We start from the raw sequence: 27,984 nt of genomic DNA on the forward strand, positions 1-27,984 counted from the left end.
AAATGGTATATACTGTTATCCTCATTTTATAAAGGAGGAAATTAAGTAACTTGCCCAAGATCATACAATTATTACATGACAAAGGCAGATTGAAACCTACATGAACAAGCCACTATTCTGGCTTAATTTTATAATGCTAGTTTTCTTATTATGCAATTGTTGATATTATAATGGTATGGGAGAGGAATCCCTAACTTCTTTTAAAAATCAATTATTGTGCTTCTACAGAAGAAAGGATACCCCAAATAATACAAATTTTCTAAGCTTGAATTTTCCAGATGTGTTAAGATATAATAAAACATGCTCATCTAATTTTAAAGCCTCTAATTAATACATTTTTGCTAATGTTTTAAAATACTATACATCTTACCCTGCAGTTAGAATATGAAAGAAAAGTCATGCTTAGTATATGAAAGGTCAGAGATAAAAGAGCTTTACTTTTATAGCAGGGGCAGGTATACTCTTACTCATTTCATGTTTTGGGATTCCGCCCCCCCTCCCCTTTTTTTTAAACAGTTTGAGATCTATTAAATGGGAAACTCTCAAAGGGCTTTGAAGAGAGAGAAATCTGATCATCTAATTTTAGAAGGTTTTCTTTGGCGAGTTAATGGGAATCCTTAGGAAAGATCAGTTCCTTAAGAAATAGTTTAATTATGCAGAATACAACATACAGTAGAATGCAGAAAAGTCAAGTAAAGATCAAGTTTGGGTTACATTTCCAAAAGTAAATGAATTAAAAAGAAAAACATGGGAAGTGGACTTGGCTAAATGGATAGCATGTCCACCTACCACATGGGAGGTCCAGGGTTCAAACCCAGTATCTCCTTGACCCGTGTGGAGCTGGCCCACACACGGTGCTGATGCACGCAAGGAGTACCGTGCCATGCAAGGGTATCTCCTGCGTAGGGGAGCCCCACGCTCAAGGAGTGCACCCCATAAGGAGAGCCGCCCAGGGCGAAAGAAAGTCCAGCCTGCCTGGGAGTGGCACTGCACAGAGAGCTGACGCAGCAAGATGATGCAACAAAAAGAGACACAGATGCCCGTGCCAGTGACAAAAATGGAAGCAGACACAAAAGAACACACAGCGAATGGACACAGGGAGCAGACAACTGGGGGGAAGGGGGAAGGGAGAGAAATAAATACGAAATAAATGAATCTTTAAAAAAGAAAAACAAAAACTACTGGGATTTAGTGTTCTACATTAAGATCTTTTTTTCCATCTGACAGTTTGTTTCTTACTAGTATTCTGATAACTGGTGCTTTTTTACAAAGAGGGGAAAAAAGGAATATTAATTTGTAATCTTAATTTGCTGCTTGTCCTATGAATGGCTTTTTCAGTCAAAAATATTGATGATCTGAGACTTGATTTCCTCATTAAAAAAAAAGTTTGAGTGATAAAAATAAAGCAAACGGAGTTTTATCAGTTCATTTTTTTAAGACTTTTAAAAATTTCTCTTCCCTCCCCTGCCCCTCAGGTGTCTGCTTTCTGTGTCCAATCACTGTGTGATCTTCTGTGTACACTTGTATTCTTATCAGCGGCACCTGGAATGTGTGTCTCATTTTGTTGTGTTATCTTGCTGTGTTAGCTCTCCATGTGTGCGGTGCCACTCCTGGGCAGGCTGCACTTTTTTCGCGCTGGGCGGCTCTCCTTACTGGGTGCACTCTTTGTGCATGGGGCTCCCCTACGCAGGAGACACCCCTGTGTGGCACAGCATTCCTTGCGCACATCAGCACTGTACGTGGGCCAGCTCATCACACAGGTCAGGAAGCCCTGGGTTTGAACCTTGGACCTCCCATGTGGTAGGAGGATGCCTTATCCATTGGGCAAAATCTGCCTCCCAAACATGTATTTTTATGGCCTAAATACATTTTAATATTTGGAATCTCTACATCAAAACTAAATTCTTTTAAAACATTATTTATAAAATTTTTTAGGTACAAATATGGAGGCTTAAGTAACAAAATACTAATAGTCTTTTCTTAAAATTTTGTGGCCATGTCAAATTAAAAGTACCAGCTTTTTTTTTTTACTATGATATTAAATTAAATCTGAACCGGTTATTGATCATTCCATTTCTTAGAGGCTAATCATATCTCAATAGTTTCAGGATGCCCCCACAATTGAACCTAGACTTATTAATCCTGTATTTACTTAGAAAAGTCGATTATTTTTCTTTTATAAAGATGAACTGGGTATCTCTCTCAAATAGTTTCAGCTTTATCTCACTTTAAAGTTACCTACAGTCCATTACAAGTTGCTTACCTACTCAAATTTGGGTAGAATCAGTATCAACTCTTAAAAGATTAGCTCAGTGTCTACACTTCCAGAAAAAAGACTATTCATTTTGATGAGTTGAATTTAAGAACAGATGTGCTCTCAGCACAAAAAAAGATTTATGTGCAACAAATTTTGGCTCAGATAATTATGTCTCTGCAGCAGTTCCAGTTTGGTATTGTTTAGGTGTTTGTCTAAGACCAACACCTGTATTCCTGAACTCACTGTATAAATTGTAAAACAGAAGGTAATTTCACATAAGTGAAGCCAAGACAATAAAACAATAGTTTTGAAATGTCTGTATGGTAGTTAGCTATTAAAATGTAATAATTTACTATTTAAACTACATAAGCGCTCAAAGTCCAGGAATACCCTCCAACTAAACTTGATGATTAAATTATCTTAGGAAAGCCTAGCAGTTGACTGGAGTGGTATTAGCAAGCACCCAGTAAAGGGTGTGTAATCTGACATATCGGACCTGAACTCAGAAATCTTTCTTTCTGCCGTCAGTGTTCACATATAAGTTCCTCTAGGCATATAGGCATACGTCGGAGATACTGCAGGTTTACTGTTAATATCGCAATAAAGTGAGTTGCACAGATTGTTTGGTTTCCCAGTGCATATAAAAGTTATGTTTACACTATATTGTAGTCTGTTAATTGTGGAATAACATTATGCCTAAAAAGAAAACAATGTACATATCTTAATTAAAATGTGACACAGAGACAAAGTGAGCACACTGTGGAAAATGGTACTGATCAACTTGCTCAACCTAGGAGTGTCACTTGTAAAACTTCCATTTGTAAAACTGCAGTTATCTGCGAAGCACAATAAAATAAGGTATGCCTGTACTGAGTAATGCCACTTAGAAAACTCCTGTTCACAGATAACTTTCACATACATTCTGACTTATTTTTTACATTAGTGCAGTCTGGGTACTTTTAACTTTATAGATTAATTTAAAAAGTGACAGAATAGATTCTTTAATTCTTAAATCCACTCCTCCTTATGACAATAAAGGAAAAGAGAAATATTCTTGACTCACATGTTATAGGATCTGTTTTTCTAAATTACACCTAAAGTTTAATAGAGGAGGATAACCAACAATCTTTTAAATACAAAACTGGGCAACAACAGCCCAGTAGGTTATTTTTAGCTTCTACATTAGTGGACTGGGGTTTTAAATTCATATGATCCAACAGCCTCTAAGGAATGTTTAAGCAGGCATTTTACTTCTGATACTGGGTTTTCAATTGCGCACACACCAATTCTGTTACGCAGATATTAAGCAAACATCAATGATTATAAGACAAAAATTTAATGAAAATTTGTTACTGGGTATATAATAATCCATTGGGCTAAATAGTTTACATGGGACTATATAGAAATTTAAAACAGAAGCAGATGTAAATGTTACATATTATCATCATCAGATTCATCTTCTTCCTTCAGAGATTCCTGTTAAGAGAAAAAGTGTTTCAAAATCAATTTTTAATATTGTTATATCCCACAATTGCTGGCATGTTGAGGTATAACAACCTGAATTTAAGCACTTGACATTGAAAGTTCAATTATTCATAAATGTAAAATGAACACTGCTTTATTAGAACAAGTCACCCATGAGAAGGGTAATTAAATATATCTTGCTCTAACAAATCAATGACTAATCCTTGACTGAATACACATATGTAAAACACCTAATATCCTGAAGAACCCTTGCAATTTTTAACACCACACCAAATTTTTGCAGGGGAGCATTGGCAGTCATGGCAACTTTATTCCCATTAGGAATAACCTAGAAAAATTCTATTCCTTAGTTCAGCTCAACTCTTAAAAGGGTTTCTTCTTTAACAGAAATCAACCAGGTTCCTTTGTTACCAAACATATACTTCCACAATACCTTCAACTGGAAATAATTTTATATTGTGACTTACCTTAGCATATTTCTCTGCTTCTTCCCTTATATCTTTTGGAACAATTTCATGTCTTCCTTTAGTTACTGTAAATTAAGCCATATATTTAAATGAACTTAAATGAGGACTGTATTGTGATATGCAATACTACACAGTCTGTCCAATTCAGTTACGATTCACCTAATGTTTTAAGTACTATGAATAGTAACAGATGCTTTGAACTCAAGTAACTTTGTTCTTTCTAAACAAGATATTAAATTTGAACAAGTTAACCTCTTCTGGAAATTAAAAGTAAATTATGTTAGGTCAGAATTCAGTTAATTTATAAATATTGAGCATGAATATGTACAGCATGATCAAATTAATTTTAAAATACCATGAGCCTCAAAACCCTATGGTAGGAAGTGGGTGTGGCTTAAGTGACTGGGCTCCTGTTTACGATATGGGAGGCCCCAGGTTCAACTCCCAGGGCCTCCTGGTGAAGGCAAGCTGGCCCACACTGCCACAGAGAGCTGACAGCAGACAGTAAGCACAAAACAACAATGGTGTAGGGAATAAATAAATGAAGTCAAATAGATAAATCTTAAAAACAAATTCTATGATTATCATGCTTGAAAGAAAAAGGTTACTTCTCAGTGTTACCTTTTAAATGCATGAAATGGATGCTTAAAATATTAACAGAAATAAACTGTTTACAAGTTTAGTTACGTATTAAGTAGAACTTGTCTTTCATGAATACTACCCTATTGTAAACTTTTACTTTCTTTGTATTAGAAAGGGCACCCAATGGTAAACTATGATACAAATGACTCCTAAAGAAAATAAATATACAAAAATAACTTACATTCACCAACCCAGCTGAGCTCTAGTTCAAACGCTTTATCTTTAACTTCATCATGTACTATGTAAATTCTAGAATACAAAAAGAAAAGTTAATATTGATTTGGTCATCTCCAATCAGTGTACCCACACTATCTATACAAATTGGAGCATCAACACCTGACTTAAGTATTTAGTAAATTATATATAAAAACTAAGACACATCATACACAGTTAATACTATTATAAGTATTAGGGGGGGAATTATACAAGGAATAAAAGAAATGAAACACTTTTGCTTTTCCTAAAAATTAATATATGTATAGTCATGTTCTTTTGATACTTTATTTTTAAAACTGTCATAACTTAAAAAAGATAAGATACCTTATAACGAGCATAGATTCAAATGGGGAAAGGCCAGCTATAGGTATGGTTTCCCATTTCAGAATATTTATTTTCCATTCATTAACCTAATCATTTTAAAAACCAGTTTATTTATACGCTTGGAATTACTAGTCTCAGTTTCTTGTTGGGGATCTGTTTAAACATGTTTATTTTATAAGGACTACATTCTATAAATCCTGGCCTTCAAACTGCAGTACATTATAAATTGCAGCAAACAAGTAGACACTATCACATACCATATAAACACATTAGGAAAAGAACCAAAAACATGAAATACCACAGCAAAGCTTTCTTAAACTGTTACAAAATTCAATGAAGAGTATTCACTTTATCAATTTAGAAGAAATTACAGGTGCCATTTGAACAGTACATATTTTACTTTACAATAGAGACTTCTTTTCATGCATGTGTATGATTAGATAGAAAACTCTACTACTGCATAAAGGTGGCTGACCAGACCTTGTTCATGTAGTTCTAATGTGGAATAGAGGTGCTATGAATTCTCTGGAATATATCCATTACTTTACAATTTTAAAATGCTGCAAAATCAGCATTTTTATTGGATGGAAAACAAAATAAAGTAGGGAAGCGAATTTGGCTCAATGGAAAGAGCATCCGCTTACCACATGGGAGGTACAGGGTTCAAACCCAGGGCCTCCTGACCCGTGTGATGAGATGGACCATGCGCAGTGCTGATGCGCGCAAGGAGTGCTGTGCCATACAGGGTTGTCTCCCCGCACGAGGAAGCCCCATGTGCAAGGAGTGCACCCTGTAAGGAGAGCCGCCCAGCACGAAAAAAAAGTGCAGCCTGCCCAAGAATGGCGCTGCACACATAGAAAGCTGACACAGCAAGATGACACAACAAAACACATAGATTTCGGGTGCTGCTGACAAGAATATAGGCAGACATAGAAGAACACACAGCGGGGAAGCGGACTTGGCCCAGTGCTTAGGGCATCCGTCTACCACATTGGAGGTCCGCGGTTTAAACCCTGGGCCTCCTTGACCCGTGTGGAGCTGGCCCATGTGCAATGCTGATGTGCGCAAATTGTGCCCTGCCATGCAGGGGTGCCCCCCGCACAAGGAGAGCCACCCAGCGCGAAAGAAAGTGCAGCCTGCCCAGGAACTGCGCCACGGAGAGCTGACACAACAAGATGACACAACAAAAAGAGACACAGATTGCCACGCCACTGACAAGGACAGAAGCGGACAAAAAGAACACAAAGTAAATGGACAGAGAACAGACCACTGGGGGGAGGGTGGGGAAGGGGAGAGAAATTTTTTTTTAAAAATCTTAAAAAAATAAATAACGTAAAACTCCCATTATTCTTTGGCTAAAAGAGTTAAGAATTTTTGAAGCATCATCACCCAGGTTTCTTGACTTCATTGTTGCGTAATATTTCAAAAAACTGTGACAGAATTTTCTACTTTATGAACCTGTAATACAAACAAATTTTAGCCTTTAAGCTGTTTTTAAATACTGCTTTTCTCAATTTTAATGATAAATCTGAAAAAAAATGTAAAACCTATCTTGTCCAAAGAAACAGCTGCTTACATAAATGAGCCAGTTTTAAAAGTAGCTTCATAGACCATGAATAATTTACCAAAAACTGTAATAATTGATAATTTTAGTTTCTTCGAATCAATCTAAGATTACTATTATTGGGACTTTTGAGATTTGAAAAGTTGGGAGCTATCAAATAAGGCCCTTAAAGGAGGTACATTATTTCCTCCAATCCTAAAATTCTGTCAACTTAAAAAGTTTTTGTCAAAAGCTATTTTCTTCCATCCCATTCATTACCACTTGAAAAGGTAACTCAGTTAAAAATGCAGATATTCTCATTAATGAGGCTTCTTAGAATTTAAGGTTGGGTAACAAAACATTTGCTGTACTTCTACAAATCCTCACGTTAAATCCACCTTCTAAAAAATACATATTGTTATTTTTCAATAAAACAGTCCCTTAGAATTAAAACGAGGGGGGAGGGAATAAATAAAAGAAGAGCAAGTGAAGTATTGTCAATGGCAAGGAAAATTTCAACTTACATTTTTGCAACTTCTTTAACAACATCACGACAGGTCATTTCTTTCATCTACAAAAAGTAATATGTATATTCATTAAGTTTATGAACCAAAAGAACACTTTCCACTCATGTAACTATATTCAGATTACTTTTACAACTTGTATCAATAACCCATGCTCTTGAGAATTTCTCAGGGAAAATAACCTAAGGCCACAAAAAGACCAAATCCTACTTTTTAAAAAATTCATAGTTTAGTGTTCTAAAATTATTATACAAGCAGCAGATGTGACTGAAGCACTTGGGCACCTGCCTACCACAAGGGAGGTCCCAGGGTTTGGTTCCTGGGGCCTCCTAAAGTTGAGCAAGACAACAAGCTGACATGACAGAGCTGATGCAATAGGCTGGTATGGCAAGCTGCAAAAATGAGGAAACACAATGAAAGACACAACAAGTAGGAGTGGAGGTGGCTCAAGTCATTGGCAGTTCCCTCCCACATGGAAGGCCCCAAGATCGGTTCCCAGTGCCTCCTAAGAAGACAATGAGCACACAACAGACAGACACAGAGCAGATAGCAAGCTTAAAACAACAGGGGAAAAATAAATATGCCAAATAATAACAGGATAACCCCTGAATACCAATAATTTTGTGATAAAGTATTAAAAATTACAAAAATCCAGAGCCCCCAATGAATACATTCACAGGGAGACCCTCGACTTTGAACGTTAAGATTAGAAATCTAATTGTATTCTTTAGAGCCAATTTTGTATAATGAACCATGAATATCTACTATTTGCAAAATATGGAAAGGCTGAAGAAGTAAGGTAAGTTAGAGAAAATGTAAAATGTCAGGGAAAGTTTTAAAGAAGAACCAAACTTTAAGTGGATTCTCAGAACACAGGTTTGGATTTGGTTTGATTTCAAGATAAATGAAAGGTGCAAAGCAGAGTGGGAAACTAAAATGTTCCCCATATTAGAAATGTTTCAGTATTCTAGGATCCTGTAGTGAACATCTGAAAATCAGGCTAAAAAAATTGGAGAAAAAACAGGTGCCTCAGCAAAGTAGTCTGTAGATTGTAGGTACTGGAAGTGATTAGTGCATGAATTTAGCATTAGACGTGTGGATTTCTAGAAAGACATGACAAGATTAAAACAATGCCTGGTACTCATACTCTTGAGTGTGTTGGGGTGAGGGAAAGGGGGACAGAAAATAGTGAAAAATAAAGAATATTCATACAGCAGCCCAGACTTCAAATGATTCAACTACTTGTACCTCTAAACTAGATTCATTAACATTTTATTTTTAGTTCTTGTTTTTTTTTAATTTAGAAATACTGATGTTCAAGCTGTGTTGGTACTACCACATAAGGAAGAAGGAACAACAAAACCCACAACTTTGACAGTAATTTTGAGGAAACAGACAAATCCAATACGTGGGAGTAACTATAAAGGCAACTAGCATGGATTCCTCAAAAAAATTAATATGGGGGAAGATTCTAAATTAAAAGAGATCAAAGAAACAATGTGTAAACCTTAATGTATCATGGTTTGAAAAAAATTATGAAAGGGGAGTGGGCATAGCTCAATGGTTAAGCGCCTGCTTCCCATGTAGTAGGTCTTGGGTTCAATCCCTGGTACCTCCTTAATAAAAAAAGAAAAAAAGCAAGAAAGACATTGCTGAAATTACTGAGGCAATTTAACTATGAACTGAATATCAGATATCTTAAGGTGTGATACTGTTTTCTAAGGAGCTGAATGGTGACGCATTAGGGATACAATGTCATGATTTCTGCAACTCATTTTCAGTTCAGGAGAAAAACATACAAGTAGATAAAATAAGAGCAAGTAAAAACTTGAATCTAGATGGAAGAGTTTTGGTGAAATATCTTTTCTGATTTTAAATTCTTCACATTAAATAGGGGGTAAAGGAAGGAATGCTGATCTTCACACTTTTGCTAAGGGTAAGTTCTGTAATTAATAAATTAATTACATTTTACAAAGGCAAGCTTAACAAACTTAAGATTAAGTTTTCATTTCATAAATTAATATTTTTAGCAAACAGAGTAACAGAAGAGGCCAGAGCAAAGAAAAACAGGCCAGAGCAATGACAGAGCTGGGGTCTATAAGCTTTCTATAAAGAGCTACACAGCAAATATTTTAGACTTAGCATCTCTAGAAACTCCTCAACTCTGCTGTCATGATGTGAAAGTAGCCAGGTTCCAATAAAACTTGCAAAACCAGGCAGTGGAATGTACTTACCCCAGATTTAGAGCACGTTTTTGTCATAAAGTGTATGTGTTCTTCAATTGAAATAATTTTTCTTGACTTTATCTAGATTTGTTTTTTCTATCCCTTGCTAAAATTTAACCACTGAAAGACAAAGGATAGCCGATGGATATAAATATCCTAATTTTTAAATTTCTACACAATAGGAAGGAATGACTAAAGGACAGGAACCTACCACACACCAGGAAGTATGTTTTCTAGATCCTGGCCTTAAATAAGTTGAATGAATAATTAGTTGAGCAAGGTTCCTGTACAGCATTAATACTAAATGTATATAAAATTTTATTTCAGTGTAATTTACCAAAACTCTGAGCAATCATATGCCTACCTTTTAGAGAAGTTACTGATGGATAAGCAATGAAGAGTTGGGGGATACTGTTTCAATATTAAGTTCAATTTATGGTTAAAAGAAAAACCAGCCAGCTTTTTAAGAAAGCTTTTTCACATGAACAGATAAATTTCTAGTTCTTGGGTGAAGAAAAAGTGGGAATCCTTTAACAGTGGTTTTCATGCCTTATCTAGCTAGAAAGGAGGGAGAAACACGGGAGCATAGAAACGTAATATAAGATATGATTAAGAGCTTTGTTTCGAGGGAAAAAAATGACCTGGAAAAAATACTGTGTATAATTTTTCATTACAACTGATTCTGTGACATTAACTCAAATTTTTAAAACACCAAAATTCGTAATGTAACGCTCATAGGAATCTATAAATGGGCTTTAAGGACATTGTAAAATTATATGGAAAAATTGTTTTTTCCTTGATTAAAGGTACATAAAATTACATCAAAATGACAATGCAATCTATGATACAATTTTGTAGTTAAGCATGTTACCAGTTTTCCTATTCAACCATTTAGCAGCTTTGGAAAGTTCTGCTCTACATATCCAACAACACTGTATCCTTAGACTAAAAGACTGAATTTATAGTAATAAAACTTCACTACATGGGGATGTTATAGTGAAAATTCAAACATCAAGTACATATTACCTGAAGCTTTTCAATTTCTGTCTTTGCAGCTTGCCTGGCTTTACCAATGGCACAGCCCCAATAACCCTATTTTTTTAAAAAGTACAAATATGTATCAATATAATTAACATACTATTATATATCATTAATGACTACTGTTCCTATTTGAAGAGTAAAGAAAGGATACTAAATGATTCTTAAAAGCATTATAAATACAGTCAAATACATTCCATTGAGCTAAAAATTAAAAAAAACCTAAAATACCAAACTTAATTCTAAAAGAAAGTATGTCTAAAGCAAAATAAACTATGTCACATGTTTCATGAACTAGAGACATTTTAGGGTATAGAAATGAAAAAGAAATTTTAACATTATAATAAGTTATTTCAGATAGAAATAATCCCTTCACTCCATTACTCTATTCATTTTTTATTATATTGAAGAGTTTTCTTTTCATTAAAATAAAGATGCCCATATATACTAGTGGTAGGACAAATTATATTTAAGGGTCTTTTTTTCTTAATTAGCAAATACCATAAATATCTTATTTTTTTTAAAGGTAATAAAATAGAGAAAGCTCTAAGAAATCCCATTTAATATTCTTTTACAAGGGAAGATATATCCAGTTTTAAAACCATTGCTAATATTCAGAGTAATGAAGGAAATACAACATTCAAAATTTTATATTCATTACGTGGTTTCAATATATTGCAAATTGAAAGTCATACATCTTTCCTTTGCCTCATATCCATAGGTTGTTATTAATGATAAACAAGAAACCATTACTTTGCTTGAATGAATTTTAAAGAAATTTCATATAATCCAAATGTGACATTTAAGTGTTAATGAGATACCATTAAACTAGAAGTACAATTTCAGATGATTCAAAAACTACTCACATATGAAACACCCGATGGATCAATCATGTAGAGTTGTGCACCATCATTCACACTGTAAGACCCTAACATGAAACTGCATAAAAGTAAATCATTTAAATCATGGCTCAATACTATAGAAGGTATATTTTTTAAAAGTGATAATTATAGTTTCAAAGATAAATCATAATATACACAACACCCAAAGTGTTTTGTTGTTGTTGTTTTTTACTTATTTACCCCCCCACCCCGCTGTCTGCTCTCTGTGTGTTGTTCTGTGTCTGCTTGTTTTCTCATCAGGCGGCACCAGATCTTTTGTCTTTTTGCTGCGTCATCTTGCTGCATCTTGCAGCTCTCCGTGTGTGGCACCACTCCTGGGTGGGCTGCGGTTTCACTCCAGGCGGCTCTCCTTACGTAGGGGCCACTCTGCGCATGGGGGGCACCCTTACATAGGGGCATCCCTGCGTGGGCCAGCACTCCTTGTGGGCCAGCTCACCACATGAGCCAGGGCCAGCTCACCACATGAGCCAGGAGGCCCTGGGTTTAAACCCTGGACCTCCCATATGGTAGGCGGACGCTCTATCTGTTGAGCCACATCCACTTCCCAAGTTAAGTGTTTTAATATGCTAATTTTAATTAATAAAAACTAGTACAGGGAAGCGGTTGTGGCTGAATCAGTTGGGATCCCATCTACCATATGGGAGGCCCCGGGTTTGCGTCCCAGGGCCTCCTTGTAAAGGCAAGCTGGCCCGCATGCTGTAAAGAGCCGACGCAGCAAGATGACGCAACAAAGGGAGACAAGCAGACACAGAAAAGAAAACGTGCAGAAATGGACACAGAGAACAGACAGCAGAAAAACAAGCCAGGCTGCAGGGGCGGGGAAATAAACAAATAAATAAATCTTTAAAAAAACCAAACTAGTACATATTGGTGATTATCTGTTCAAAATTCATGTGGCTTTTTTTCTGTTTTTTTTTTAGTATTGAACTTTCTGATGAAAATGTTTCCTGAAATTTTAGTATGTGGTAAAAGGAGTAATGACAGGTACAAAATAGAACTGATGAAGGACAAGTAGATAACAGCATAAAAATCCAAGGGGACAAAATAACAGGCTGAAAGTACACTGAATCTAATCATACTCTATTCTTTGTTCTTTTTTGGCTAGTCCCCATATTTCTCCAGACATTTTTCTGCAATAATTCAAATTGGTTTAATGCATTTTCACATGCTCAACAAGTTAAAGTTGGGCTATTAACTGTATGAATTACTCATTTTCTGAAATTCTGATATATTTTATTTGCTTTAGAAGTATAAAAGAAATCAGTCTGATCCTACATATCATTTCATATGCTGAATGCCGTTACAGCCAACTAATTCTTATCCTTATCATTCCTTTCCATCTCCCACACTGCTATGAGAAGTATCTTTCAGAATATATATGTCATCATCTTCCTTAGGTTAATGAATCTCCCTAGCATGGAATACAGATCTGTCCCCCTCCTACATCTTCAATATCATCTCTAAGCTTTATATTCTACACACCAAGTATACTTGACTATCTCTGCATACCCTGAAATGCCCATGCAGTTTCATACCAGTTCCCTTAGCACTCCTTCATCTCACACCCTCTTTCCCTTACCTTTTCCCAGAAAGAGGACACTTCCTAACTGGTCCCTCCACAATACATAACTTTTATCCTATCACCTCTAAAATGTTATAAATCATGGTTCATTCATGTCTGTATCCCCACATCTCTGACCCACAGAATATGCTCACTTTATATTTACTAAAAAAGTTCTCTCCCCTCTACTATTCTTACTCTCGTAAAAAGAACAGAAAACTGATGAATTCAGAGCTCAGTTAAAAGGTTAAAATGAAAGGCATTCTCTTTATCTAAAGCAAACTGTTTCATAATGTAATTTAAATGAGAACCTTGGTATAATCAATGTAATAAATATCCACGAGTTTAACGTACTGTCAATAAAGTAAAACACAGGTTTTCTTTTAACATCTGTCATCTTTAGTAATTTAAACATGGTTGATTATAATCATGATCAAAAGTATGACTATAGCAAATTAATTTTCTGTAACTTTTAATAGTGGCCAGCTCTCAGTAAATGTTTTATATTGATCAAGCATGTTTTTTAATTAGTTTTACTAGTTTATTATGAACTAAACATGATTTTTTATTTCACTAAAACCAAAAGTCATCATAGGTCTCTTCTAAGAAGCCACATTTGAATGTTTCTATTTATTTTCCATGTCTTAGCTGAATCCCTGCTTTCTCCCAAAATAAATATAAATAATAGCACTTCACCTTCACAACAATAAAGAAACTGTAACTAAGGGGAACTGTGAAATGTAATTTGGCATAGATTCATTACTGACTGCTAGAAACAATTTAAAAGGGTTTTACTTAAGTACTTAAAGTATATGAGATGGACATCGGTGAAAAAAACTTAAGTATAATTGGCTGCTTAATAATAACAATATGGAATATATTTAAATCAGCTCAGTTTCCTGAGAATGACAAAGAATAACACCAGAGAATACACAGATCAGTCATTTCTATGAGTTGTTTTATCATCACTTTACTTTTCACTATTTACACAGTTTTTCTTTTTATGTACACTTTAATTTCATCACTGCCTTAATACTTCTTTGTATTGATATTTTTCAAGGGTATAAAAAACTAAGATGTTAGGGAAAATACATATAGCACAGATTTGCCCGAATATCTCACAGTTTCATACCTGCATCCAAAAGGTCTAACAGCACTGTAGAGTGTATAGGCATGAACATACATGGCCACTCTGTCTGCAAGATGCTAGGGGGAGGGGGGAGAAGAGAAAAAAATGGAGAAGCTTGTTAATAAACATCTATTACTAATCAGATTCCTCAACACATTAGCCACTTAGTTTTCTTTTCAACTTTTTATTGTAGAACATATATACAACTCAAAAATTCCCATTAACCCTTTTTAAGAATATAATTCAGTGGTATTACATTTGTAATTCTGTGCCACCATCATCAAAATCCATTACCTCAACTTCTTCTTCACATCAAGCAAACTGCACTCATTAAGCAAGAACTCTCCCATCCCCTCACAAACATGCTCCCCTGGCAACCTATAATCTACTCTCTGTCTTTATAAAGTTGCTTATTCTAAGTATTTCATATTAGCAAGATCATATATTAGTTGTCTTTTTGTGCCTGGCTTATTTCACTCAATATGATGTCTTCAGAGTTCATCCATGTTGTAGCAGGTATCAGAACTTCATTCTTTTTACAGCTGAATGATATTCCATTGTGTGTGTATGTCACATTTTGTTTATCTCTCCATCATCTGATGGACACTTGAGTTGCTTCTACCTTTTGGCTACTGTGAATAATGCTGGTATGAACATAAGTGTGCAAATATCTGTTCCAGTCACTGCTTTCAATTCTTTTTTGATATATACAAAGTGTCAACTTACTTTGAGTGGAATGTTATAGCCAAAGTTAGATCTAAAGTTGGAAGCTTCTTCTCTTGCTATGTCTGCTAAAGAACGAGCATCTGCCAACAAACCTGCCACTGCCTGAAAGAAGTACCAATTCAAGAGATAAATACACTTGTCACCAAATAAAAGTATGCAATTATTATAGTTGTATTTAATATTTTTTAACAGAAGTCACTTTTCAAAAAAAAAATTTGACATTACAATACAATGCATTTTCATACTTAAATGTGGAATTCCAATTTGGAAATTTTTCAAGTATAACTTCATTATTTTCTCAAATGATCACATTCGGAAGGAATATTTCTACCATAAATCATCTTCTTCCCACGTACCACCTCATTAAAAAGAATAAAACCATTGGCCATGGTCAGGATCATTTATTTTTTCTTTAAATATTTATTTTATTTTAGGCAGTTCTATGTTCAAAAAGTTATTAAAAGCTTTGATCTGAAAGGCACAACCCCAAATATCCTTTTTCAACCTAATGGCTAACAAACTGCAATCCCAAACCAAAAAATGAAAAATCACAACTCTTTCAAGATTGAAAGCTTAAAACTGCAGTACCCAAACCATGTACCAGTGCCCTACGGTACTGCAGTGAACTCAGAGGTGTTGTAGGATTTTAGGTTTGAGGGAAACATCTGTCAAAGTAGTTTGCAGTTTTAACATTAGACCCTTCTACATTGTTTCAATGCCATCAACTCTTTAAGAAGCTGGTTTTTAGCAGGTGCTGTGATAAAAAGCAAGTACTATTTAAAAAATCAATATGGAACAAGAAATGAGGTAGCTGCATCCAATATGATTCTATAAAGTTTGAGAAGTGCAGTACATATTAGTAACTGCAGTTCTTTAAAAACGAAATAAAAATGTTTTTCTTTCCTTGTATATTTTTTTCAAAGAGTTATTAAGTTTTTAGGGCATAAATACTAATTTTGAGGTGCCTAACAACTTAGTAAACAGAACTCTAAGCTCTTTCTTTGGGCCTAGGAAAACCACACACACAAAAAAATGAAACCTGAGACACTAGTGTACTATGAACCAAGAAAGTTTGGGAACCACTGACTTGCAGAATTTAAAAGCAAGTGATATGAAAATTTTTAATAGCTTTTTTCCTTAGTTACCTAATAATAGTAATAAAGATGAAATTCCCAACAAATACTGAACACTCATTATGAGTTAAGCGTTTTAAAATTATTTTTAATCTCAAAACAACTGTATAAGTAGGTCTATTACCGCCCTTGTTTTGTAGGTGAGGAAAGTGGTATTTAGAATAACTTCCCCAAAGTTATCCAGACAGTTAAGTTTCACTATGTAAAGAATATACTATTGCTTTGGAGAAAGCTTACTTTGAAACCTAAGAATTTTTATATCACTTGAAGGTGGCAATTGTAGAGGGAGAACATTAAGCCTTAATTTTCTTCAAAACTTGTATCTGATGTTTTGCCAATTTCCAGACATAAGAAAAACCTCAGCTTCCTATTTTTTAATAACAAATGGGAGGGAAGCGGACTTGGTCCAGTGAATAGGGTGTGCGCCTACCACATGGGAGGTCCGCGGGTTCAAATCCCAGGCCTCCTTGACCCATGTGGAGCTGGCCCATGCTCAATGCTGATGCGCGCAAGGAGTGCCCTGCCACACAGGGGTGTCCCCCGAGTAGGGGAGCCCCACGTGCAAGGAGTGTGCCCCATAAGGAGAGCCGCCCAGCGCGAAAAAAAGTGTAGCCTGCCCAAGAAAGGCGCCGCACACATGGAGAGCTGAGACAACAAGATGATGCAACTAAAAGAAACACAGATTCTGGGTGCCACTGATAAGGAAAGAAGTGACCACAGAAGAACACACAGTGAAGGACACAGAGCGCAGACAACTGGGGAGGGAGGGAATAAATACAAAAATAAATCTTTAAAAAACAACAACAAAAAACAAATGGGATATATTTGAAAATGACAGGACAATAAAATTTTTCCATCACTGAAGTACCTATGGTATTAACATACATGATTTTTTTCAACATACACCTAACGTTTTTCTACTAGGTGAAAGAATGTATGATTCACTAGTTCCCTCCTAAGAGCTAGGTAACAATCTGTCAAGTTCATCAAAACATACTAGTTTTATTGGCAATATTAAATTTGTTCAGGAGAGAAAATGTGTTAGAAAAACCATTCACATTGGGAAACGGACTTTGGCCCAGTGGTTAGGGCGTCCGTCTACCATATGGGAGGTCCGCGGTTCAAACCCCGTGCCTCCTTGACCTGTGTGGAGCTGGCCATGCGCAGCGCTGATGCGCGCAAGGACTGCCTTGCCAGGCAAGGGTGTCCCCTGCGTGGGTGAGCCCCACGCGCAAGGAGTGCGCCCATGAGGAAAGCCGCGCAGCGTGAAAAGAAAGAGCAGCCTGCCCAGGAATGGCTCCGCCCACACTTGCCGTGCCGCTGACGACAACAGAAGCGGACAAAGAAACAAGACGCAGCAAATAGACACCAAGAACAACCAGGGGAGGGGGGGAAATTAAATAAATAAATCTTTAAAAAAAAAAAAAAAGAAAAACCATTCACTGAATAAGGAAAAAAACTCATTTGTAGCTTCATGGTTTATTGGTTATTTTCCCAATACTTTGTGTATGCATGTGTATGTGTCATTCATAAATACCAAAGCTATCACAACATTGGATCCTATAGGGTGTCACCCTGCAGTCTGAACTCAGAAGTTGTACAGGCAGACCCAAGTTTGAACCCCAGCTTTTTTCCTACCAGCTAGGTCTGTTTCCTCATCTGTAAAAATGGGATTAATACTACCCTAACTGGGTTGTCAGGATTAACTAGATAGAGAGAGCACAACATAGTACCTAGCACCCAGATGTTTTGTTTTCTTTTAACTAGAAAAAAAAGTTGTTCTTTGTTTTTGTACTTTTAGGAGGTAATGGGGATTGAACCAAGACCTTATATATGAGAAGCAGGTGCTCAACCTGCAGGTGCTCAACCACTTGAGCATCCCCTATTCTGCTGTTTTTATCTGTTCTAAATAAAAAGCTCTTGCCTTTTAAGTTAGCAAGAATAGAAATATTTCTTTTTTGTTTTCTTGATTGTCATCGTTCCTACTGAAGAGTCTGACATCTGTATAGGATGACTTCAGTGTACAAAAGTAGTTTATCTTTGGCTTGGCTTACAGTTATGCAAAGTCAAACAGACTGCTTTGAGATCAGCTGCATGAAATAACTTAAATACAGTGATGCCTAAGAAGCTATTAAAAAGGATTTGTTCACTTTCCCTTTCATTAAATAGCTTTCTTTGATGCTCTTACTATAAAGGTGTTCTCTATCTGATAGCATCTTCAGTATGACAGTGATCCCTAAACAGAATACAAAAATAAAAGATTCTTTGCCTTCAAACATGTTCATTCATTGGTGATCTATGCTGCCAAGATATTTCCTCTACATACTCCTCATCCCCCTGCCCTTCCTCATTTTCTTAAAGCAATTCGTTTTTTTATATCTAACATTGATCAGGTTTTAAAAATATTACCTTTCTTTTAGACAGTCAACCATTCAAACCCAGTTAACTCTTAAAAGATTTTTTTTAAGTATGGGGGACTGAACCCAGGACCCCGTATGTGGGAAGCCAGCGTTCAACCACTAAGCCAAGCTGGCATCCCTGAATTGGTTTTTTCCTATTTTTTTTTTTCAGGAGGCACCAGGAACCAAACCGAGGACCACCCATATGGGAGGTGGGCCCTCAACAAGTTTAGCCACATCCACTCCCTTAGTGATTACTTTTATAGCTGTTCATTGATGAGAAGCTTCTGCCTCAATGCTAAAGAAATAAATGAGTTCTTTATATTAATATACTCTAACTGGTTATTTCAAAAGAAACTGGAACAGAAGGCAAAAAAGAACATCTTATAAATGTGACCTTACCATTCCAACATGCCGATCAACATTAAAAAGCCGTTTGTTGGAACCTTCTTCATAAAGTTTAGAAAGGACTAATTTTTCTACTCCGAAGACAACACCATCTTTACATCTGATTCCAATAGCTGTACTGAAACAAGCAGAACAAAATCATTTTTTTAACTGAAAATAAAAGAAATGTCATAACCTTAGCTCTCCTGGGTGCTAGAAGACATTTCCTCTTCACTGCTGCATATTTAAGTAAGTTTCTATAACCGTCTGCGAATTCACTTAAACTAGATTCTAGAGCCTTTCCTAATTATTCTAACTCAAAAGCTTCCTCAGATTTTGAGAACCCAAAGATTCTTTAGTCTAAGCTAATAGTTCTCAAAATATGATCCAGGGAATCCCTAAGATCCTTTCAGGGGGTCTGGGCTGAGAGGTCAAAATTATTTTCATAATAATACAGACATCATTTGCCTTTTCTACTGTGTAGACATTTCCACTGATGCTGTAAAAGCAATGGTGGGTAAAACTGTTTAGCACTTTAACATAAATCAAGGAAGTGGTAACAAACTACTAGTCAACGAATAATCATTGTTTTCTTCATTGCTATGTTCTACATTTGAAAAAGAAAAAGCTACTCCTTGAATGAAGCAGTAATTATTATTCTTAATATATTCTGTCAATGAAATGGGAAGAAATGAGTATAAAGTACTTCTGCTGCACACCAAAATATGATGGTTGCCTCAAAGAAAAAGCACCTGTACAAGTGCTAATGAGTTGTGAGTTTTCTCACACAACACTATTTTTACCTAAAAAAAGAGTCAAACTATGGTTATTGACATTTAGATATATGGCAGGCATTTTTTCAAAAATGAACAAATTAAGTTTGTCACTTTAGGGAAAATTACTGATATTTGTTGCCAATGATAAAATTTAAGTTTTCAAGCAAAATATTAGAATTTTAGAAAACATATCCACCACTGTAAGCTTATCTGCTTCCCAATATTTATAAACTTTCCTGTTGGGATCTGCAGTGGTATTAACAATGTGATTTTTTTTAGTTTGTAATGAAATGTGTCAACTAAACCTTTAAGCAACTACTATTTGTCTAGTTGGGGTCTAGTGTCAAAGAACAATATCCATAATTATCTGAAAAGGCTATGAAAACACTCCTCACCTTTCCATCTACATATCTGCATGACACCTGGTTTACTTCATATGCTTGAACAGAATAACATAGCAAATCGAGTGCAGAAGCAGAAATCCAACTGTCTTCTCTTAAGCTAAGCAATAAGAGATTTGCAAAAATGTACTTTTCACTAACTTTCTATATTTTGGGAAATTTACTTTTCATTAAAAATGTTATGTTAGCATATAATTTATTATAACTATTTTAAATGAATTAACTAATTTTTTTAAATGTTCTCAGTTTTAATTCCTAATATGGTAAGTATCCAAAGGACCTATCGCCAACATAAACATAAGCTCTGTGAAGTCCTCAATAAATTTTAAAAGTGTAAAGTGGTTCTGAGACTAAAATTTTATATACATTCTAGTCCTTATGGTTATAAAAGAAACAGGAAGTGATAACCCAGACAAAGGAAAAGATTAAAGCATTAGAAACCATCGATGAAGAGGAATGGGAACTGGGACATTCCAGAAAAGGCTTTTAAAAAATGGTCCTAAATATGCTCAAATTGCTAAAAGAAAACATGAGCAAAGAACTAAAGAAAATCAAGAAAATGATAAACACAAAGAAGAGTATCAACAGACAGGAATTATGAAAAGGAATACAGTATTAGAATTTAAAAATACTCTAGGGAAGGAGATGTGGCTCAAGCAATTGGGCTCCTCTCTACTATATAGGAAGTCCAGGGTTCAATACCTAGGGCCTCCTGGTGAAAGCAAGCTGGCCCACACTGCAATCTGGTCCACACAGAGTGCTGCCCCATGCAGGAGTGCCACCCCACACAGGAGTGCCACCCTGCAAAGGAGTGCCCTCCAATGCAGAGAGCTGATGCAGCAAGAGACACACAGGAGAGACAATAAGACACAGAGCAAACCAGGGAGCTAAGATGGAGCAAGAGAATGATTGCCTCTCTCCCACTCTGGAAGGTCCAGGATTGGTTCCCAGAGTCAATGTATGAGAATACAAGCAGACACAGAAGAACACACAGCAGGGAAGCAGATGTGGCTCAACTGATAGAGTGTCCACCTACTATATGGAGGGTCCAGGGTTCAATACCCAGGGTTTAATGTATATACCCAGGGGACCTCAATCTCTGGACTGACCATGTAATAGCCAGGTCCTGAGTCTCAACAGACTTGCAACCCCTACACTCTGGTTTATTGGACTTACCCCACTCCACTAACATGGAAGTGAAGAAGGTCAATCACCACACCAGAGAGCCAAGAGTGCCTACAACTGAAAGCAGGAGAATTGCATCCAGCATCCATGTGGAATCTAAGCCCCCTCTTGATATAGATGTGGAGTGGACACAACCATTCTAAGGTCCACAGGATGGAGGAATAGAGTATGGATTAGAATGGACTTACTGATATTCTATTCATAAATGACTGTGATTAGTAATTGAAGAAAATGTGGCATTGGTGTGGAGAAAGTGGCCATGGTGGCTGCTGGGGGTAGGGAGTGGGAGGAAGAGATGTGATGTGGGGGCATTTTTGGAGGCTGGAGTTGTCCTAGGTGGTGCTGCAGGGACAGCTGCCAGACATTGTATGTCTTCCCATGGCCCACTGGGTGGACTGTGGGAGAGTGTGGGCTATGGTGTGGACCACTGACCATGAGGTGCAGTGGTGCTCAGAGATGTATTCACCAAGTGCAATGAATGTCTCATGATGATGGAGGAGTGGGGGAAGGGAGGTGGGGGGTATATGGGGACCTCATATTTTTTTAATGTAACATTAAAAAAATTAAAAAAAAAAAAAGACCAAAAAAAAAGTAAATTGAAAAAAAAAAAAGCGCAGCCAGCCCAGGAGTGGCACCACACACACACACACACAGAGCTGACGCAGCAAGATGACTCAACAAAAAAGAGAGGTAGTTTCCTGGTGCCGCAAGCGGATGCAGAAGAACACACAGCAAATGGACACAGAGCAGACAACGGAGGGAAGGGGAAAGAAATAAATAAAATAAATCTTAAAACACACACACACACACACAGCGCAAATGGATAGAGAGAGCAGACATTGGGGGGGGTGTAGAAATAAAGAAATCTTTTTTTAAAAATCAGCCTATAATAATCAATAAACCATTTAAAAAACTACTCTAGAGGAGTTCACAGCAGCAGATTGGAGCTGGCAGAACAAACCAGTGAACCTGAAGGAAGGACAATTGAAACCATCCAGTCTGAGGAGCAGAAAGAAAAGAATAAAGAAAAGTGAACAGAGCCTGAGGAACCAGTGGGTCACCATCAAGTGCGCCAATATATGCACTGTGTGAATCATAAAAGTGAAAAATAAGAGAGAAAGAAGCAGAGAAAATATTAACAAGAGAAACCCAAATAGACCCACAGCCCACTGTATTATAATCAAACTGTCGCATGACAAAGAATTCTGAAATCTTCAAGAGGGAGGCAACATGCCACATACAAGAGAGCCTCAATAAGGTTACATGCCAATTTCTCATTGGAAACCATGGAGGGAAAAAAGCAGTGGGATGAACATTTAACGAGCTAAAAGTAAAAAACTGCCAACCAAGAATCTATATCCAGCAAAACTGTGTTACAAAAATGCAAGAGAGATTAAGACATTCCCAGAAAAAAAGGTGAGGGACTTTGTCAACTCTAGACCAGCCCCTACAAGAAATACTAAAGGCAGTTCTGCAGGTTGAAAGGGACATTAGACAACTGACAGAAGCCACATGAGTAAATAAAGGTCTCTAGTGACGGTAATGACATTGGGTAAATATAAATACCAGTACTACTGTATTTTTGGTTTGTAAATCTACTTTTTACTTCCTATAGAATCTAAAAGGCAAATGCACAAAATGTAATGATAGGTAATGATATGAGTTTTGGACTCATACTATAAAACATGTAATCTGTGACGTAAAGGTGAGGAGACAGAAGGGTGTAGGAACACAGTGTATATACCATTGAAGTTAAATTGGTATCAAAGCAAACAAGATTTTAAGCCTCATAAGCACAAAGAAAATAGAGACTATGCAAACTCAAAGAGAGAGAAAATAGAGTACAGGTTATCAGAAGTTGGGGAGCAATGAGAAGTTAATGCAAAATGAGTGTAGGGTTTCTATATGGGGTGAAGGGAAAGTTAAAGTAATGGATAGTGGTGAGGGTACAGTGACACTGAATGTGATTAATCCCACTAAATGGTATGCTTGGGAGAAATTGAGATGGTAAGGTCGTACATATGCTTCCACAACTTAAAAAAGCAAACAGAAACTAAAAAGATAATGATAGTTAAATGCAACATATGATACTGAATGGATCTAAGAATGGAGAAAAGGGCTCAAAAGGACACTATGGGGCATAAGAAAAAATTGGAATATAGACTATAAGTTTAATATCAATGTTAAATTTCTTGAACTTGATAACTGCCCTTAAAGTGCTTACATAAGTGAATATCCTTGTCTGTAGGAGGTACATATAGAAATATTGTGTTCAAGGAGTATGATGTGTGCAGCCTGCTCTCAAATATTCAGAAGATAGATAAAGAGGTAGATAAAAGGTAACAAAATGTTAAAATTGGTGGAGCTGGGTATTTGGGGGAGTTAGGGATATGCTGGAATTCTCTGTATAGGGTCTAAATTATTTTGCAACTGCTCTGCAGGTTTGAAATAATTTCAAAATAAAGTTTAAAAAAAAATCCCTACTGAGATTAACATGTGAGTAACTATACAGGATATACAAAACACGAAAAATAAAAGACTACAAGATCACAAGTTTAATGGCCAAATAAAACAATGATATAACAATGATATAAATCAAGAATTTGAAAGAGAGAAGTGGGCTGGGAAGGATGACTATGCATTTAGCTTTATATACTTTATTTGAAACTTAGTAGATGTTGGGTATTGAAGCATGTCCCCTACAAAGGCATGTTCATGTTTTAATCTTCATTCCTGTGGATGTGAACCCATTTGTAAACAGGGCCTTGGAAGATACTATTTTTTATTAATGTGTTGACTCATTTGTGAATAGGATCTTTGAAAATCTTACATAGCTGAGGCCAAACTGAATCAGGGTGGGACTTAACACATATGACTGGAGTCCTTATAAGGCAGAGGAAATTTGGAAGCAGTCAGAGAAAGCCACAAGGAGGAGACCAAGGAGAAAGAGGCAGAGATGCAAACTAAGGAACCCCAAAGGATTGCAGCAAGCTACCACCAGAGTGCTACAGACTCCTGGAGAAAGCAGCCTGTCACGAGCTTTATTTTGGACTTCCTGCCTCCAAAACTATGATAAAAAGCCCTATTCTTTAAGCCAACCCACTGTATGGTACTTGTCACAATAACCCTAGTAAACTAAGATTGTAGAATATCTAAGTAGACAATCCTGGAATAATCGGAAATGTAGGCTGGGGCTCAGAAAAGATGTGTCATAGAAGGAGATTAGAAGTGGCTAATAATGTTAAAATTCTTTTAGGGCATATACCAGTTTGTGTCAAAGTAACAAAATGAAGCCTAATTAGGAAAACACAGAAAATAAAAGGAGATATTCAATTTAAATCTGGCTAAAACATACTTAATTCAAGTAAACCAATGTTTCTTACCTACTATTTTCCACAGCCTTCATAGCATATTCAACTTGAAAAACTCTCCCATCAGGAGAGAATGTAGAGGCCGACAGGTCATACTAGGAGGAAAAATGCAACAATAAACTTATATTAATAATTACATATCTTTGCCAGTAACAACCATACAACTTTTACCTCTAAGTAGCTTAAACATCAGGAATACGTCATATCATGACAATGTGTCATATCCCAACTAAGACTATGTTTTGAAGAGGAAGGGGAAGCATGTGAAAGTACTAACAGTGGCTATGGGACAGTTTTTTCATTATTGAAAAATGGATAAAAGTCCTAAGTGAAACTCTCAGCACTTTTTTCACAAAGAACACAAAATTCATATTGAAAAATTAATATGGTATAAAAACATTTAGATTTGTACCTGTGCCACTAACAAACTGAAAGACCAACACAAAACATTTAATAGTTACTAGACATTTAATGGGCATGTATTATATGTTCATTCATGAAGTCCTTCTTTTTCAAATCGAATAAAGTACGAATCTAGGTATTAAGAACACAGCAGTAAACTAGAAAAGGTACTATGAGGAAAAGTGAAGTTAGACTAAGGGATGACCTTGCTGAGGCAATTATATTTAGGCTGACTCAGACCTAAATGACAAGGAACTCACCATTTAAGATGTGAAGGAAGAACCTTCCTGGCATCTGGCACAAAGACCTTAAGGCAGAAATAAGCCTAACATAGTCAAGGAATCAAAATAAAGTCACTGTGCCTTGGGCATAGTAAGCAATGGAGAGAACAGTAGACTACATAAGAGGCATATGTAAGAGCCAAACTCATGTTGGGTCTTTTAGACTGGAGTAGGAAATTGATATTTTATTATAAATGCAATGGGTAGTCATTGGAGACATTTGGGGTGTGGGTGGTTGGTAGTAATACGATCTACTTTAGTTTTGAGAGAGTAAAACAAACAAACAACAAAAAAAACCACCTTGCTATTGGATTGGCCCTGGGAGTAAAGTAAAAAAAGGAATTAAAAAATGACTTAGATATTTTTTATTTGAACAATTAGAACTGGACTAGTCACTGAGTTGAAGACTGGAGGAGCAAACCCAGAGCCCTACTTTGGACATACCTATTAAACAACCAAATGGAGAGAAATCTCTCAAATAGACAAAGATATACATTACTTGAGTTCTTGGGAGAAGTGAACACAGGAGACAAGCATTTATACAGTGGTGCTTCCTGAGTCTGTTCCCTCATTAAACAGATTATTAACTCTACCTTTGTAACACTAAAATACCAGATACAGTTACATTACCAAATATTTTTAAAGTATTTGTAGACTGAAACACTCTTAAACGAAGGTAATTTTAGTATAGTTGTAAAGTCCATTTGCTACAAGATACATTACTGAGCATCGACTGACCCAAAAAGTATGACGTAATTTTAGTATTTTCACAAACGAAAGGATTAAACTAATCCAAACACACGTTGCCTATTATCAAACTCAGAACATCAGTATTTGGTTTTAATGCTGAGTTATCAAAATCTTGTGAACAAGTAGGAATAGAGCAACTTATCAAAGTTAGCTCTACAACACTTTTTTTAATTGATTCTGACCCGATAAAGTTTCCAATGACTCTCCACTGAGCGGTCGATCGGTATGTTGGAAAGGAAGAGACAGAGAAGGCCCCATGAGTCAGCAGCACCCTAGGAACTTCAAATGCGGTCTATAGAAACCTTTCGTCTCAGACCTTGCAATCTCAAGCCTCTTTGCCTCAGTGGTTCTCATAAGGCTAATTATTGCTAAACCCTCCACATATTATTTCAGATTCCCCACGTTTCCACTTTCGGTTTCCCTAAATAGCTAAAGAAAGTGACTCAGCAATCCAAAGCTGCTCCAAAATCTCGGTACTGGGCCACCAAGCCCACTACACTTAAGCTAAAAGGCTTCAGAAGTCACCGTCACCTAGGACGCAGGCCTAGAAAACAGCGGAAGAAAGACTGCCGGTCTCCAGAAAGCAGGAAAGCGACCAATTTCGCCCACGGCAGTCCCAGAACACCCCGAATGGGCCAGACTGATCCGTCCGAATTACCTTCAACGCAAATCCCTAGGCTAGATTTAATACCGAAAGATAACAAACTCACCCCAGTGCCGATGGAACTCATTGTGTTAAAACCACTGGGCTGTGTAGGGACTCCAGGCCCAAAACGCTTCCACTACACCGCAGCACCGCGAAAACTAGTAACAGGCTTTCTCATTGGCTGCACTTTCATCCAATAGCCTTTTTCTTTATGGCTCATTTTTAACCCACGGACCGAGGAGGATTGTGGGAAAAGTCGGGGGATACACCAGTTCCTTATTCCTAAATTTGCATTGTGAGTGTCGTTCGTCCGTTTGGGGTCATCAGTTGTTTCGAAGTAGCTTCATCCCTTTTTTAGGAATTATTGTACATCTTATACATTCTCTCTCTCTTGCTACTTTATTCTTTCTTGAAGCAAAGAGAACTGTTGGTGTCCTTTTACAAGGAGGAGAAATGTGTCGCCTTACGAAGAGCAAAGAAACTCAAAGAACAGTAGGGAAGAGTATCCGTCCGCCTTTGGAGTCCATGTTCTGACCCAGTTTCTGATGGCATCCCCACCATCCACCTATCCTTAGGCCCTCAAGAAGGAAATTTTATTTCAAGCGTATTACCCTTGAACTTGGTTACAATATTACAGAAATATTAGTGTTCTTTCTACGAATATAACGCCCTGAGCTCTGTAATGTTCCAAGTACGCTGTTAAACACTGGTAATAGAACGGTGAACAATACATTCCACCCCACCCCATCCCTTTTGGAAATGACATGCAATAGAAAGAATGGAAGGAAGTAGGCAAAAGAATTGTACCTTGTGATTAGTAGTGAGAAGGGAGAAGATCTTTGATAGACAATAGAGATGCACGCTTTAGTCCTGTTGTCCAGGAAATGACTTTCTGAATGGGTGATATTTCAGCTGAAACCTATGTTGAGAAGACAGTGGTGCAGGTGCCAGCAACTGCAAAAAAAAAAAAATTGCTTGGCTGTACTAGAAACAGTGTGGCCCGCACGGTGATTAAGGGGGTAGAGTGACAGGAAGTGAAATCAGGTGGACATGTGACCAGATCCTGTAGTATTCTGGATTTTTAATCTGTGAGAGGCCATCAGCAATTTTTTTATCCTCAAATCCTTCAGTGCGAATCAAAAACAAAATTTTTAAGACTTTATCTTACATAATCACAGTGCAATTATGAAAATTAGAAAATTAACAATACTAAA

General features: G+C 36.6%; 1 protein-coding gene across 4 annotated transcripts; it reads right to left on the reverse strand.

Annotated features, from left to right (window-relative positions):
• Window positions 1-627: 627 nt before the first annotated feature.
• PSMA3 (proteasome 20S subunit alpha 3) lies at window positions 628-27,796 on the reverse strand. Of its 4 annotated transcripts, none has more exons than XM_071213911.1 (12): window positions 27,578-27,796; window positions 24,704-24,786; window positions 18,974-19,097; window positions 15,040-15,141; window positions 14,317-14,390; window positions 11,588-11,660; window positions 10,710-10,775; window positions 7,459-7,505; window positions 5,033-5,100; window positions 4,210-4,274; window positions 1,791-3,733; window positions 628-785 (listed from the first exon to the last, which is right to left on the reverse strand). In XM_071213911.1, exons 2-11 carry the CDS (start codon window positions 24,724-24,726, stop codon window positions 3,689-3,691), a joined length of 687 nt encoding a protein of 228 aa, XP_071070012.1. In that variant the 5' UTR covers window positions 24,727-24,786; window positions 27,578-27,796; the 3' UTR covers window positions 628-785; window positions 1,791-3,688. The 4 variants fall into 4 exon arrangements, with proteins under 4 accessions (XP_071070012.1, XP_071070010.1, XP_071070011.1 ...); XM_071213909.1 differs by lacking the exon at window positions 27,578-27,796 and adding an exon at window positions 26,835-26,965; XM_071213910.1 differs by lacking the exon at window positions 27,578-27,796 and adding an exon at window positions 26,835-26,956 and having other exon boundaries at window positions 628-821; window positions 1,868-3,733.
• Between the last annotated feature and the right edge of the window lie 188 nt (window positions 27,797-27,984).

Source organism: Dasypus novemcinctus, chromosome 3 (assembly GCF_030445035.2).
Source record: "Dasypus novemcinctus isolate mDasNov1 chromosome 3, mDasNov1.1.hap2, whole genome shotgun sequence".
NCBI classification, from domain to species: domain Eukaryota; kingdom Metazoa; phylum Chordata; class Mammalia; order Cingulata; family Dasypodidae; genus Dasypus; species Dasypus novemcinctus.